Genomic DNA, 15,995 nt, shown 5'->3' with positions numbered 1-15,995 from the left:
GTAGCCAGGACCTCAGGCGTGTGCCAACATGCCTAGCAAATTTTTTGTAGAGATGAGGTTTCACCATGTTACCGAGGCTGGTTTCTAACTGCTGAGCTCAAGCGATCTTCCCGCCTTGGCCTCCCAAAGTGCTGGGGTTGCAGGCGTGAGCCATCATGCCTGTCTCACTTACAATTTTTTGACTTTACAATGGTGTGAAACCATCACAATTTTGAAGTAATGCACAGTATTCAATAAATGACTTGAGATATTCAATACTTCATTATAAAATAGACTTGGTGTTAGATGATTTTGCCCAACTTTAGGCTAAGGTAAGTGTTCACGTTTCAGGGAGGCTAGGCTAAGCCAGGGTGTTGGGGAGGTTTGGTGTATTAAATTCATTTTTTTTTTTGAGATGGAGCCTTACTCTGTTGCCCAGGCTGGAGGACAGTGTTGCTACTTTGGCTCACTACAGCCTCTGCCTCCTGGGATCAAGCAATTCTCCTGCCTCAGTCTCCCGAGTAGCTGGGATTACAGACATGCGCCACCATTCCTGGCTACTTTTTGTATTTTTAGTAGAGTAGGGGTTTCACCATGTTGCCCAGCTGGTCTCGAATTCCTGGGCTCACGCAATCCTCCCTTCTTGGCCTCCTAAAGTGCTGAGATTACAGGCATGAGCCACAGCGCCTGGCTTTTTTTTTGGGGTGGGAGCGCATCCTCTTTTTTAACCTGCCCCGCAGCCTGAGTCATTCATGGCCCTCGATGTGTGAACTCACACCACCTGTTCATTCTTGGTCCTGCTTTTGTTGAGGCCCCAGGCTGCCAGCTGGTGTCATCGCAACTCACTCATGGGCTGGGGATGCTCAGGTGTCCCGAAGTCGTTTCTCATGTGAGCCCTGTCCAGTTGCCAGGGCAGGGTGGTCCTGTGCAGGCTTTGCATGCGGTGGGCACAGTGGCTCCTCCAAGCCTGTGGCTGATGGCTGAGTGATAGCACTGCTCTTACATAATCAGTTTCTCCCCTCCTTTCTCTTCCCAGAGCCAAATTTCACACTGAGCAGCTGCAGTCGGAGAAATCAGAGAAAGCGTCACCCAGCCCCAGATACCGAGGGACCTGCCAGGGACTCTCTCCTCCTGCTCCTCGGAAAGGAAGACCCTGAGGTCACTGGCTCAGACCCACTCCTGGGCTGCCATGGGACTCGCAGCCACTGCCCCCTGGCTGTCCTCCATGCTGCTGGGCAGATAAGGGCAGCTGCTGCCCCCGGGGCACCTGCCTGCTCCCGCCACCCAACCACTCCTCCAGGGCCAGCCTTTCCCTGACTCAGTGGCCACCTCTGCTGCCCCGAGGCCATGTAGGCCATGCTCAGGCCTCCATAGACACTCCACTGGGGATGGTTCCTGAGCTCTTGGGGGGACGAGGAACACTACCATGTCCTGGGGCTTCACCTGGCTGCACTGTGAGTACCGGGGTGTCTCTGGGGACCTGCCCTGGGAGGCCTTGGCCGAGATCCAGGCTCTGCCGTGGCTATAGCAACCAGGGCGTTTTCGCTGGTCAGAAGCTGTGATGCTTCCCAGCCTGACTGCAGACACCCTGTGGGATTTCCACGGCCACCCTCTGCCCTGTCTGCTGCTGACCTCAGGCTCCGATGGGCAAGCTGGGTGGGTGGTTCTGGCTGGGTGGGCATGGTCCCCAGGGTGGTCTTAGGTTGGGACAGGCACTGAGGGTAGGTGGCAGCATCTCACCTTTCCAGGCTCCTGGGCGCTGGGGAGCCGTGTGCAGGCAGCGGCGGCATAGTCCTGGGCGTGGCCAGTGGGGGTGGGGACGTGGCTGGTGAAAGTGTCCAGGAACCCAAGACCCACCGCAGAAGAGCAGCCAGGTGCCTGGAGAAGGCAGCCTGTTCCCCTCCAACTCTTCCTCCATAACAGAACAGAATTCAAAAGCAGAAAGATAACATTGTTGGTAAAAAGAAAAATAAGTTGAAATGAGGACAGAAAGTAAAAAAAGGATCTGGAAGCCTCTCATGTCTGCTGGGTGGGACGCCAGACCAGATCCCTTCACTCTCCAAGATTCAATTTAATTGACTCAAATTCATCACATTTTTCTGGTGCCTTCCACGTGCCCACTGCAGTCACTCCCATGACAACAAGGACCTTGCTGTCTCATGCCTCTGTCTCCAGTGCCTGGCACAGGGTTGAGTGCTCGGAAACTGTTTGAGGTCATGGGTATGAGCCTTGGAGGGATTCAGAGAAGAGTTGGCTCCATGCTGGCCCTTGTGAAAAGATACAACAAAGTGTTGGGACATTAGGGACAGGCGGTGGACCTAGTGTTCTGGAAGCGCCTAGGTCATGAGGATCAGGGGTACAGCATGGGGTTTTAGGCTGCTGGAAATGGTCTGGAAGGTGGGGTGGTGTTCATATAGGTAGACCTGAGGTCATGAGACCTGTGTTCCAGGGAGAGGGACCAGTGTGAGCAAAGTTTCGGCGATAGGATGATGAAAGGCCAGGCTGGAAGCTGGTTTGGACCCGGGTGGCTGAGGCCTTGGAAACCAGGAAAAGCGTGCCTCCCTCACCCACAGCAGGCAGCCCTGGAGGATTTGAGAGCCAGTGGGGGTGGAGTCGTGCTTGGGAGTTCCTCTGCTCCTGAAATCAGTCTGGCGGTTCTTGTAGGAGTTGCTGTTGTTACTGTCTGCACAGGAGGAAATGAGGGTCATTCTGGAGGTGGAGGTGTGGATGAAAGGCAAGGGATGCTGAGCTGGTGGCTCACACCTGTGATCCCAGCACTGCGGGAGGCCAGGCAGAAGGATGGCTTGAGGCCAGGAGTTTGAAACCAGGCTGGGCAACATAGTGAGACCCCATCTCTAAAAAAAAGAAAAATCAGGCGGTGTGGCAGCGTGCACCTGTAATCCCAGCTATTCAGGAGGCTGAGGTGGGGGGATCACTTGAGCCCAGGAGATTCAGGCTGCAGTGAGTGAGGATTGCATCACTGCACTGCAGCCTGGACAACAAAGTGAGACCCTATAAAAAAAGAAAGAAAGAAAGAGAGAGAGAGAGAAAAAAAGGAAAGACAGAAAAGACAGAAAGAAAGAAAGGAAGACAGAAAGAAAGAAAAAAGAAAGAAAGCAAAGAAAAGAGAAAAGCAAGAGAGAGGGGAGAAAGCTCCAGGAGGTGTGTCTTAGGACCAGGTTAGGACTGGCTGGGGCATGAGGGAGAGGAGGGGCGGCAGATTGAGGTGGGGGCTGGTGCTCAGGGGCTGAGGTGCTGAGGAAGTTGGGCTGCTGTAACCAATTAGTACTCTTCGGGTGGCTTAGAGCAACAGGAACATATTGTCTCACAGTTCTGGAGACTGAAGTGTGAGATCAGGGTGCCCACAGGGCCAGGTTCCCTCCAAAGGCACTGGGAAGGAGCCTTCCTTGCCTCTTCCAGCTCCTGGCGGCTTTGGCCTCCTTGGCCTGTGGCCAAGTCACCTGGCTCTGCCTCTGTCTTCATGTGGCCGGACTCGGTGTGTCTCTGTGTCCCCTCTTTTTCTTCCAGGGACACTCGTCATTGGATTTAGGGACCTGCCTAAATACCCGATGGGCTCATCCTGACATCCTTCATTTAATAACACCTGCAAGTGGCACAGGACAGGCAAGCCCCCAAGTGGGGCTTAGCCTGGGAGGGTTCTTGGCTTTGGCTCAGAGAGAATTCAAGGCAAGCTGATGTTATAGAAGAAAACAGCTTTACTGAAGAGGTGTTACGGCTCTGTGCCAGTTCCTGCAGAATAGGGCTGTGCCAGAGGAGTTGTACTGGGGAGCAGCTTAAGGCCATTTGCAGTCATATTTATTCCCACTTCTAATTGCATGCAGATTAAGGGGCAGTTTATGCAGACATTTCTTGGGAAGGAGTAGTAACTTTTGGGTCACTGGGTCATTGCCGTGGAAAGGAGTGGTAACGCCCAGGTGTTGCCATGGCAATGGTAAACTGACAGGGAACGCTGCTGGGCATGTCTTTTCAAATGCTGCTTCCACCCATCCATCCCTGTTTCCACTTTGGTCCAGTGTCGGAGCTCCGCCTCTGGAGTTGGTCCTACCTCCTACTTCACAGAGACCCTATTTCCAAACAAGGTCACACTCTGAGGTTTGGGTAAATGTGGATTTGAAGGAGATCCTATTTAACCCACAGCACAGGTTCAGATTTGGTCCCTGGGGCAGGGAGTGACAAGGCTTACTTGTCACTGCACATAGGGTCATCACAGGGAGGGCGCAGGTCCCTCTTGCCCTCCACCTGGGGCCTGCCCCAGGAAGGGAGCACCGTACTCATGCAGAGCTTTCTTCAGCCTCTCTCTGCCTTGCAGGTTGTTTTATTTATTTTTATTTTATTTATTTATTTTTTAAAAACTGAGTCTCGCTCTGTTGCCCAGGCTGGAGTGCAGTGGCACTTTTTCAGCTCACTGCAACCTCTGCCTCCCAGGTTCAAACAATTCTCATGTCTCAGCCTCCCGACTAGCTGGGACTACAGGCACCTGCCACTGTGCTCAGGTAATTTTTGTATTTTTTTTTTTTGAGACGGAGTTTCACTCTTGTTACCCAGGCTGAAGTGCAATGGTGCAATCTTGGCTCACTGCAATCTCCGCCTCCTGGGTTCAAGCAATTCTCCTGCCTCAGCCTCCTGAGTAGCTGGGATTACAGGCACGCACCACCGTGCCCAGCTAATTTTTGTATTTTTAGTAGAGATGGGGTTTCACCATGTTGACCAGGATGGTCTCGATCTCTTGACCTCGTGATCCACCCACCTCAGCCTCCTAAAGTGCTGGGATTATAGGCGTGAGCCACCGTGCCCGGCTGTAATTTTTGTATTTTTTGTAGAGATGAGGTTGGCCAGGCTGGTCTTGAACTCCTGACCTCAGGTGATCCGTCTGCCTTGGCCTCTCAAAGTGCTGGGATTACAGGCGTGAGCCTCCGTGCCCAGCCTGTCTTGCAGGTTCTTGCCTCTGGGGTAAGATGAGGGCAGGGGGGGTCTCTTGACCAGGGTCAGGGGTGGCACTGGCTGTAGGGTTCCTGGTGTGCAGAGCATGTGGGGGACAGTGGCCTTGAGGTTGGAGCTGTGCTGCCCCTGCCTGGATCCTATTTGTTAACCTGTTTCTCTGGGTGGGTGGAGGCAGCAAAACAAGAAACTGACACTTAGGAGTGATGTCTGGGCTGTAGCCTTAGAGGAAGGCCACACGGCTGGGGGAGGGGCAGATCATCTGTGGACAGGGCTTCCAGGGCAGCCCGTGTGCCCACCGTGCCAGGCTGGAAGGTGCAGTTTCACTCCAAGGCACAGTCCCTGCCTCGAGGCCATAGCTGCCAGGTCCCCAGGGCCCCAGAACAGGACACAGAGAAGGGCAGCTGCTGTTGGACTGAGGGGCGGAGTAGACGGCCAATGGTGATGGCCACATAGGAAAAAAGACCCAGTGTGGACAGAGGTACTGATTTTTTTTTAAAGAAAAGCTGAAATTGTGAATTTTTATGTGAAATCCCTGTGGACCGGAGGTGGCCGTTGCGACACCAGCTTGCAACTGTTGCTGAAGGTCTGCGGTTCCAGACCAATGGCCACAGCTTTACCTGGGAACTTGTTAGAAAGGTCGATTCTCTGGCCGCATCCTAGACCTGCTGAGCAGAGACTCTGGGGCGGGGCCGGATGACCTGTGCCTTAACAGGCTCTCAGGGGATGCTGATGTCTGCTCCCATTTCTACCCCTTGAAGCAGATCCTCAAACGCACATGTAAAGTGTTCAGCACACTGGACTGTGTGGTGTTTAACTGCTCTATGGATTCACATACCAAAGTCAAGGTCATGAGTGAATGGGGAAGGTGGTGCTGGAGGCAGAGACCAGTTGGGGCTGGTGCAGGCAGGGGAGACCCTGGTGGGGTGATGGGGGGAGAGAAGAGTCTCTGGGAGGCTTTGAAGGAGGTCTGTAGTGGGAGGGGTTACCCAGCACGGGCAAAGCATGAGCCCAGGAGGCAGGGATGATCTTGACCTGCAGGGATGATCTTGAACTGCAAGGGTGGGTGCCAAACTGAGAGGTTCAGGACTTAGGACAGAAAGCAAGCAGATATCGAAGGGGCAAACACTGGTTCAGTTCATGTTTATCTGTCCCTCTGGCCCGATACTGTGTCAGGCACAGGGAAAGAAAGAGAGAGGAAGTGCAAGACAGATTGCAAACTCGCAATCTTGCAAAAAATGTGGGGCTATATGGGGCACAGGGCTTGAGGAGACCTGAGGCTCTGAGCTGAGCAAGGGCACTCCCGGTGGGAGGTCCCAAAGGAGCAAAGGCCAGGCAGGAAAACAGAACGGGGCAGGTTTGGAGAGGGAGGTGGGGAAGTGGCAAACGGGTGATGTGGCCCAGACCAGAGGGGCGGTAAGTACAAGTCTTTCGAGATGCTGGGGGTGGGGAAAGTCCAGTCAGTAATTCCTACTCATAGCTGCGGGTGGCTGAGGGAGGTGACAGCCTGCCTGACTGCTTTTGCCAAAAAAAAAAAAAAAAAAAGGATGGTCATTGCTTTTGTCTATAACAATAATAGATATGGAGTATAGCACATAAAAAATGTCCTGCAAGGCCAGATGTGGTGGCTCATGCCTGTAATCCCAGCACTTTTGGAGGCCGAGGTGGGAGCATCGCTTGAGCATAGGAGTTTGAGACCAGCCTGGGCAAAAGAGCAAGACCTCGTCTCTACAAAAAAAAATTTTTTTAATTAGCTGGGTGTGGTGTTGGCACCTGCAGTCCCAGCTGCTGGGAGGCTGATGTGGGAGGATTGCTTTAACCCAGGAGGCTGAGGTTGCAGTGAACAATGACAGTGCTGCTGCGTTCCAGCCTGGGTGACAGAGCAAGACCTTATTTCAAAAGAAAAACACTAAAAAATCTCCCTTAGAGATTTGGTACAGTCACGCTATGAACACAGATAGCGTTGAGTGATGCTGTTTTTCAAGTTCACATAGCACAGGCGAAGCTTTGACAAATGTGATTTTTATTGGACACATGTATTATAACGGGCCATCTAGGCCATTTCCAGATTTTCACTATTTTAAAATAAATGCTGCTCTCTCTGTTTTTTTTCATAAATTTTTGGCTTTTGCTTTTCTTCCAATTATTTCTAGAAGTGAATTTAGAGGGTGAAAGTGTGGACATTTTTAAGGCTTAGTGGTTGGAAGAGTGTGGATACTATCAAATCCATTAATAACAAAAATTACTAAATTGCTTTTCAGGACAGCACTTGCCTCACTGCTTGGCCAGCATCACCATGAATATATTATACAGCATAGTTTTTGGGTTTTTTTTTTTCAGACGGAGTTTTTTGCTCTTGTTGCCCAGGCTGGAGTACAATGTTGGGATCTAGTAGTAATTATTCATTATTAAAACAAAATGAGCTTTTAATAATTTTAATAATATGGCCAGGTACAGTGGCTCATGCCTGTAATCTCAGCACTTTGGGATGCTGAGGCAGGAGAATTGCTTGAGCTCAGGAGTTTTGAGGCCAATCTGGCCAACATGGCGATACCTTGTCTCTACAAAAAATACAAAAAATTAGCTGGGTGTGGTAGCCCTTGCTTGTAATCCCAGCTACTTGGGAGGCTGAGGCATGAGGCACAAGAATTGCTTGAGCCCAGGAGGTAGAGGTTGTAGTGAGCTGAGATTGTGCCACTGTACGTCAGCCTGGGCAACAGAGCAAGATTCTGTCTCAAAAAAAAAAAAAAAAAAAAAAAAAGGCTGGGTGCAGTGGCTCCCGGCACTTTGGAAGGCTGAGGAGGGTGAATAGCCTGGGGTCAGGAGTTCGAGACCAGCCTGGCCAATGTGGTAAAACCCCATTTCTACTAAAAATGCAAAAATTAGCTGGGCATGGTGTTGCATGCCTGTAATCCCAGCTACTTGGGAGCTGAGGTAGGAGAATTGCTTGAAGCTGGGAGGCAGTGGTTGCAGTGAGCTGAGATTGCACCACTGTATTCCAGCCTGTGCAACAGAGGGAGACTCCGTCTCAAAAAAAAAAAAAGCTGGGTACAGTGGCATGCGTCTCTCATTCCAGCTACTCAGGAGGCCACAAGAGAGGATCACTTGAGACTAGGCATTTGAGACAAGCCTGGGCAACATAGCAAAACCCTGTCTCAAATAAATAAATAGGCCCAACAACCCAAAACCACAAAAAACTTTTTCATTTGAATATATGAAAAATGGGCTGAGCACAGTGGTTGATGCCTATAATCTGAGCACTCTGGGATGCTGAGGCAGAAGAATTGCTTGAGCTCAGGAGTTTGAGGCCAGTCTGGCCAACATGGCAGTACCCTTTCTCTACAAAATATATAAAAATTAGCAAGTGTAGTGGCGTGCAACTGTAGTCCTAGCTACTTGGAGGCTGAGGCGGAAGGATCGCTTGAGTCTGGGAGTTCTAGGTTGCAGTGAGCCATGATTCCACGACTGCATTCCAGCCAGGGTGACCGAGGGAGACCCTATCTCAAAAAAAAAAAAAAAAAGAAAGAAAGAAACCTTATATCTGATTGTTTTAATGTGAATTTATTTATTTGGTTTATGAGTCTGATCTTTTGGATAGTTGCTGGCCTTTTTCTGTTTTATTCTTTCTGCTCTGATGGACTTTATTCATATTTGTTGTGAATTCTCTCCTATTTTTTCTGTTAAGGCACTTGGAAATCGTATAGGCTGTTTTTGAAGTCACAGTGACCCCCAGTGGCAAAGGCTGGTAATGTTTCAGCAGCTCATTCTCATTTGTGGCCAGAAGAGACGCAGCCAGTGTGAGATCTGCTTAATGTCCCAGAATGACCAGACTGGAAGGCGCTACAGACCCGCTGGCACAGTTAGCTGGGAAGGACACTAAGATCAGATAGGGCAGGGAAGAAAATGGCGTGGGTGACTGAAGAGTCATTTGTCAAATTGGAACCAGTATCCAGGATGATTGATCTCCTGAATGCCTTGCTGGAAAACCCAGCAACGAGCTTTGAAAACATGTCACCTGGACACCAGGGGCTGAAGTTGTCCTGGGCGGGAGGTTTTGCCTGCCCCATGGAGCGAGAGAAGCGGGGACACCAGATGTCGACCCTGGGGCGTGCCTCCTGGGGGGCTCTGGTGGCTGGCGTGGGGTGGGTGTGGACCCTCTGGACTGCTCCTGCCTGCCTGACTTTGCTGTTCTGGAGCCAGACCCCAGGGAAAGCATTCCAGATCCTGTCCGCCCCCCACCACACCTTTCCTATCAGTTCGTGTCACCTACGAGAACAGATGATGGTCACTCGGCTTTGGATGTTGTGGACAGTGTGGATGAGATGCAGGGTGCTCATGTGCCCTTGTCACATGTGGTCCACAGATCTTGGGATCCTCCTCAGCGTGGCCTTGGGGAACGAGCATTTGGAGATGTGGCCCTTGACGCAGAGCGAGGAGTGCACTGTCACGGGTTTTCTGCGGGACAAGCTGCAGTACAGGAACCGACTTCAGTACATGGTAACCACGTGGGCACCAGCTGTATCCCTGTCCCCGAGCACTGGGGCTCACCTGGCATAGGTCTCTGGACATTCAGGGCCCTTCCTAGGACCTGTGTCAGCCCTGAGCAGACCATAGCCCGTTTCTCTGCCTTTCTCTGAAACCTACCCATGCACCTGGTCTGCACTTACCGACCCCTCTCCTGCCATCTCCTGGGGCCGCCAGCCCTCCTCCTTGGTCTTATTTTAATCCTTCATGGCGGCACTCACCATATGACTCAGGAATGGACACCTGGAGTTCTTTGAGGAACCCCAGGCACTTATTAGCTGGGGAGATAAAGACCTAGAAATTGGAGCATTTGGTTCTTTTTGTAGAGTGGAAATATCTGTGTGGCTCTATGCTTTTTTTTCTTTGTTTCTTTTTTTAACTTTTTCTAAAAAAAATTTTCTTTTTTTTTTGAGACAGGGTCTTGCTCTGTTGCCCAAGCTGGAGTGCAATGGCATAATCTCAGCTCACTGCAACCTCCACCTCCCAGGCTCAAATGATCCTCCCACCTCAGCCTTGCTAGTAGCTGGGACTACAGGCCTGTGCTATAGTCCCATACCCAGCTAATTAAAACTTTTTTTTTTGAGATGGAGTCTTGCTGCCCAGGCTGGAGTGCAATAGCATGATCTCGGCTCACCTTAACCTCCACCTCCCGGGTTCAAGCGATTCTCCTGCCTCAGCCTCCTGAGTAGCTGGGATTACAGGTGGGTGCCACCACGCCCGGCTAATTTTTGTATTTCTAGTAGAGAAGGGGTTTCACCATGTTGGCCAGGCTGGTCTTGAACTCCTGACCTTGTGATCCGCCCACCTCAGCCTCCCAAAGTGCTGAGATTACAGGCGTGAGCCACCATGCCTGGACAAAACATTTTTGTGAGTAGTAGGGTTTCACCATGTTGCCCAGGGTGGTCTTGAACTCCTGGGCTCAAGCAATACACACACCTTGGCCTCCCAAAGTGCTGGGATTACAGGTGTGAGCCACCATGCCTGACCTATATATCTTTTAAAATTAATTAACCTTTAGAGACAGGGTGTCACTGTTGGCCAGGCTGGAGTGTAGTGGTGAGATCACAGCTCAGTGTAACCTCAGACTCCTGAGCTCAAGTGAATCTCTCTCCTCAGCCTCCCAAAGTTCTGGGATTACAGGCATAAACCACTGCACCTTGTGAGTGTCTTTTTTAACAGCTTCACTGACATATAATTTATGTATTTATATATGAGACATAATTCACCCCCTTAAAGTGCACAACTCAATGGTTTTTAGTGTGTTCACAGAGCTGTGCAACCATCACATAACAATGTTTTTCTTGAAGTAGCGTGTCCTCACTCTTGAGCCTGAAACTTCTGCCTTAACAGGAACTGTGTGTTTTGTTCCACCCTCCCTGTGTCCCAGAGGAAAGTGAGCTGTTTTTATCCCAGTTGTGAGCCAGGCACACCTCTCTGTACAGGACCACCTCTGCCATCAAAGGGCTGGGCCCTGAGTCCTCTCCTCGTACATCAAAATTCATCTGGAGGCCAGGTGTCGTGGCTCATGCCTGTAATCCCAGCACTTTGAGAGGCCAAGGTGGGAGGATCATTTGAGCCCAGGAGTTCAAGACCAGCCTGGGCAACATGATGAAACCTCATCTCTACAAAAAATTAAGACATTATCTGAGCGTGGTGCCACACACCTATAGTCCCAGGTACTTGGGAGGTTGAGGTGGGAGGATTGCCTGAGCCTGGGTGGTTGAGGCTTCAGTGAGCCATGATCCTGCCCTTTCACTCCAGACTGGGCGACGGAGTGAGACTAACTTTAAAGAAAAGATCATTTGGGAGGTTGGGGAGCCTGCTAGTCATTTCTACTTCTGGCCTCATGGTTTGTTCTTGTGTCTCTCTAGAAATACTACTTCCCCATCAACTACAAGATCAGCGTGCCTTACGAGGAGGTGTTCAGAATCACCAATGTCACCAGGCTGGTGAGAATCCCCTGCTGGACTGGGGGAACCCTGCCTCCCATGACATCCAGTGGGCCCCATCCTCAGAGGTGCACTGGACTTGGCAGGTGGTGCTGCTGGCCTGGGGCCTCTCCCCAGCCTGGGCCAAGGACTAGCCTGCTCTCGGAGGCTGGGGAGAGGCCCCAGGCCAGCAGCACCAGCTGCACTCACTGTCTGCTCCCTCTGCTGGGGTAAGTCCCTGGTGAGAGGGTGGTCCGAGCCCAGAGGGCTCGTGTCTCGGGGGTTGCAGTGACTTCCCTGTCTCTGCAGCAGAGGGCCCGGGTGAGCGAGCGGGAGTTGCGGTATCTGTGGGTCTTGGTGAGTCTCAGTGCCACTGAGTCGGTGCAGGATGTGCTGCTCGAGGGCCACCCGTCCTGGAAGTATCTGCAGGAGGTGCAGACGCTGCTGCTGGATGTCCAGCGGGGCCTCACGGTGAGCCGTGCAGCGGGTGGCAGGCAGGGCGTGTGTGTGCACAGGTGTGTGCATGCGTGTGTATGAGTCTATGAGGTGTGGCCAAGGGCTGGTGAGGAGAGGGGTGAACACATGGAAAGATGGGCACCAACCCAGGGGCATGGGAAAGTGGGGGAGGGGTGCAGGCAGGAAAAGAAGCCTGCGGAAGGAGGAGGTGGTCACTGTTCCATGCCGACCAGGCTCGGGGTGCAGGAGACGCCCCTGAGACTCTGTTCTAGCCTCTGCCTCTCTCCCTCTGGATCCTGGGCCAGTCATCCTACCCTCTTTGTTTCTGCACCATGAGGATCCTGGAGGTGGGGGAGGGGGAGTGGGGAAGCATAGATGGAGCACAGGGAAGGTTTGGGGCAGTGAAGCTGTGCTGCAGGCCGGCCATGTCTCATGCCTATAATCCCAGCACTTTGGGAGGCTGAGGCGGGCGGATCACCTCAGGTTAGGAATTTGAGACCATCCTGGCCAACATGGTGAAACCTGTCTCTACTAAAAATACAAAAAGTGGCCGGGTGTGGTGGCACACGCCTGTAATCCCAGCTACTTGGGAGGCTGAGGCAGGAGAATGGCTTCAACCTGGGAGGTGGAGGTTGCAGTGAGCTGAGATCTCATCATTGCACTCCAGCCTGGGTGACAAGAGTGAAAAACCCTGTCTCAAAAAAAAAACAACAACAAAAAAGCAAAAAAACCCTGACAACTCTGCTGTATAATACGTTCATGGTGGATACGTGACAGCACACATTTGTCACAACCCACAGAACTGTACAACAGTGTGAACACTAATGTAAATTATGAACTTTAGTTAATTAAAAAAAAAAAACAAAGAGATTCCCCTATCTCCACCCCACTCAGAGAAATTGATCTGAGGCCTCAGGGATCTTGTCCTCTAAAGAGCCTGAATTGTAGTAAAAAAACAAGGTGGTGGGATGACCTATGCAGGCTGTGTGCTGTGGGACCCCTCCCTGTCCCCACCCACCCTCCTCAGGAGTCTGGTGCACAGCTGTCCTGGGGACCCACCTGCTGCCCTGCTTAGCCAGCTGCTGACAAGGTCCAGCCTGTGGGCAGAGCATCCCAGGCCAACTGTAAGCTTCGCATTGTGAAAGGGCTTAGGGACCAGCACCTGTTTTTGCAGCCGCCTAGAGCTTTCCTGGGAGGAGACTGGTGGGAAGGCTCTCAATTCTTACAAAGCCAGGAGACTCCTTGCTCTCTTTGGTGGCTCTTTTTCTTGTTTATTTCGTTTCATTTCATTTTATTTATTTATTTTAGAGATGGGGTCTCGCTATGTTGCCCAGGCTGGTCTTGAACCCCGGGCCTCAAATGATATTCCTGCCTCAGTCTCCCAAAGTCCTGGGGTTACAGGCATTAGCCACCCTGCCTGGCCTCTGTGGTGGCTTTTGTTTGTTTGTTTGTTTTGTTTTGAGATGGAGTCTCGCTCTGCCACCCAGGCTGGAGTGCAGTGGCACGATCTCGGCTCACTGCAACCTCCACCTCCAGGGTTCAAGCAGTTTTCCTGCCTCAGCCTCCTGAGTAGCTGGGATTACAGGTACCTGCCACCATGCCTGTTTTTGTATTTTTAGTAGAGATGGGGTTTCGCCATGTTGGTCAGGCTGGTTTTGAACTCCTGGCCTCAAGTGATCTGTCTGCCTCAGCCTCCCAAAGCACTGGGATTACAGGCGTGAGCAGCCACGCCCAGACGTCTCAGTCTTTTCATGGCCTTCCGCCTGGTGTTTCCATGTCTCTGTGACCTTTCTCTTACAAGGACATCAGTCATTGGATTCGGGCCTACCCTAAATCCAGGATGATGTCCTTCTGAGATCCTCTGCAAACACTCTATTTCCAAATAGGGTCACCTTCACAGGCACCAAGGGTAGGACCAGGACACAACCTTTTTTTTTTTTTTTGCTCTGTTGCCCAGGCTGGAGCGCAATGGTGCAATCTTGGCTCACTACAACCTCCGCCTCCCAGGTTCAAGCGATTCTCCTGCCTCACCCTCACGAGAAACTGGGATTACAGGTGTGCACCACCGGGCCCAGCTAATCTTGAGTAGAAACGGGGTTTCTCCTTGTTGGTCAGGCTGGTCTTAAACTCCTGATCTCAGGTGATCCACCTACCTCAGCCTCCCAAAGTGCTGGGATTACAGGCGTGAGCCACTGCACCTGGCCAAGACACAGCTTTTGGGGGGAGGAGACGGACACAATTGGGCCCAGGACATGTTGCCCGGGCTGTCACCCCCTTCCAGAAGATCACCCCCCACCTTTCCCATGATGCTTTCTACAGTGGCCCTGACCTCAGCCTGGGGACTTCCCTCCCTCGGTGTCATGGTGCACCCCACATGACCCTTTTGTTGAGTCTCATGGAGAGAAACCACCCGAGCTTGGAGCTGGACATCCTGCCCTGCCTATGTGACTTAAGCCTCAGTGTCCCTATGAGGGCCTTCTGTTGTTCCCTGGAGTTCATGGAAGTCTTTGCTTCCTGAAGGACAGTCTCCCCAGGTCAGGGGGGTCCTCACGTGGTGGTGGGTGGCCGTGCCTGGGCGCGGGATGCCCCACTTTCCTCACTGTCCTGGCCTGCACCCTCTACTCATTTTTCCAAAGATGGAAAAGTGGAGCCTTGGAGTTGTGCATGGGTGAAGGGTGGCATCTGGGACCCTCCTTGCGCCCACAGGAAGAAGATGGTGAGAAATAGTGATCCAGGCTCATGGCCACAGAAGTCTGGTCCTTCTTCCATGGTTTGGGCAGCTCCAGGTGACTGGACAGCCCCCACGGCTCTCCTGGGGTACGGCTCCATCTTGCCACCGCTCCTGACGGCTTCCTCCTTTCCAGGACGTGGAGGTCAGCCCCAAGGTGGAATCCGTGTTGTCCCTCCTGAATGCCCCAGGGCCAAACCTGAAGCTGGTGCGGCCCAAAGCCCTGCTGGACAACTGCTTCCGGGTCATGGAGCTGCTGTACTGCTCCTGCTGTAAGGAGCTTCTTTGGGGGTGAAGCCTGGGGGCGGGAGGCCGGGCATCAGGGCCCAGGCCAGCTGGTAGAGTTGGCATCCTCTGGGCATACCCTCTGCTCCCCAGGGCTACAGGTCATTTCTGGAAGCCAGGATGGGCCCTGGTTATGGGGGGACAAGCACACGTGGCTTGGTTTGGTGGGGAAGGTGGTCTTGAGCACTGCTACACCTTTTTTTTCCTATCCCTTGCAGGTAAACAAAGCTCCGTCCTAAACTGGCAGGACTGTGAGATGCCAAGTCCTCAGTCCTATAGCCCAGAGCCCTCATTGCAATGTGCGGCCACCCAGATGTATCCTCCGCCTCCACAGTCCCCCAGCTGCTCTCCTCATTCCACGGGCTCAGTGAGTGAGCAGCCTGGATGGTGACTGCAGACAGGGCAGCCAGACGAGCTCCCACAGGAGTTGAGCTGGGCCTGAGACTTCGAGGGGTGCTGGTGGGAGCCCTTCCTGGGAGAGGACCCCTAGGAATGATGTTCTTCCTTTGAGGGGGATTCTTTGCCACAGCAGGGCTCAGATTCCTGCCTTCCACAACTGTCATGGCCTCACCTGGAGCTGAGGGGACCTGGGGACCTGAAGGTGGATGGGTATAGAGCTTCTGGCCCCTCCTGGCGCTGCCCTCACTGTCCCCCCACCTGAAGCGGGTGCTGAGCCTCCCGTTACCTGCAGCAGCGAGGCACAGCCGTGGGTTGCAGGGGAGACAGGCAGCATGACGTGGTCATTCTAGGACCTCCCCCCAGCCTGGCAGACTGGGGAGTTCGGGGCAGAGGCCAGTGCCAAGTGCCATATCTTGCCACAGTGGATGCTCTTCCAGTTTCTTTTTTCTATTAAATGCCCAGCTTCCTTTGGTTTGCTTTGCATCTTTGGAGGTGAACCTGGAGGGGGATGGGAGGCGGCCAAGTGCAGGAGGTTGGGGGGCGGTCTGAGGATTTGGATTTGGATGGAATCTGCCCAATGGGTGGAGCCTGCTCAATGGACGTGGGATGAGAGGGGTGCCAGGGACAGAGTTTTGGCCCTGCCTAGCCCCGGGGCCTCTGCAAGCCTGTGCTGGCCAGGAGGGAGGGAGGGGTGTTGGCCTGTCCTTGACCCTTGCCATCCTCCCTCCATCTGGCTG

General features: G+C 52.6%; 1 protein-coding gene across 20 annotated transcripts in view; it reads left to right on the top strand.

The window, feature by feature from the left end:
- The window catches only part of IL34 (interleukin 34), a 71,340-nt gene extending 55,610 nt beyond the window's left edge, over positions 1-15,730 (top strand). For 6 of the 20 annotated variants that reach the window (XM_064383283.1, XM_064383279.1, XM_064383282.1 and 3 more), the window contains 7 exons: positions 1,016-1,433; positions 9,302-9,435; positions 11,334-11,411; positions 11,700-11,861; positions 13,804-13,901; positions 14,553-14,846; positions 15,078-15,167. In XM_064383283.1, the coding sequence (XP_064239353.1) occupies positions 1,406-1,433; positions 9,302-9,435; positions 11,334-11,411; positions 11,700-11,861; positions 13,804-13,901; positions 14,553-14,846; positions 15,078-15,081 (798 nt within the window). In that variant the 5' untranslated portion in view covers positions 1,016-1,405 and the 3' untranslated portion in view covers positions 15,082-15,167. Of the gene's footprint in view, positions 1-1,015; positions 1,434-4,856; positions 9,436-11,333; positions 11,412-11,699; positions 11,862-13,803; positions 13,902-14,165; positions 14,847-15,077 lie in introns of those variants that run through there. The other 14 variants (XM_064383275.1, XM_012437414.2, XM_012437410.2 and 11 more) reach the window with 14 other exon arrangements.
- Positions 15,731-15,995: the final 265 nt, after the last annotated feature.

The sequence above is a fragment of the Aotus nancymaae genome, unplaced genomic scaffold, assembly GCF_030222135.1.
Source record: "Aotus nancymaae isolate 86718 unplaced genomic scaffold, 86718_ANA_hifiasm-v0.15.2.pri h1tg000030l, whole genome shotgun sequence".
Lineage (NCBI taxonomy): Eukaryota > Metazoa > Chordata > Mammalia > Primates > Aotidae > Aotus > Aotus nancymaae.
The sequence above is the reverse complement of the archived record's forward strand: the minus strand, read 5'-3'. Positions and strand labels throughout refer to the sequence as shown.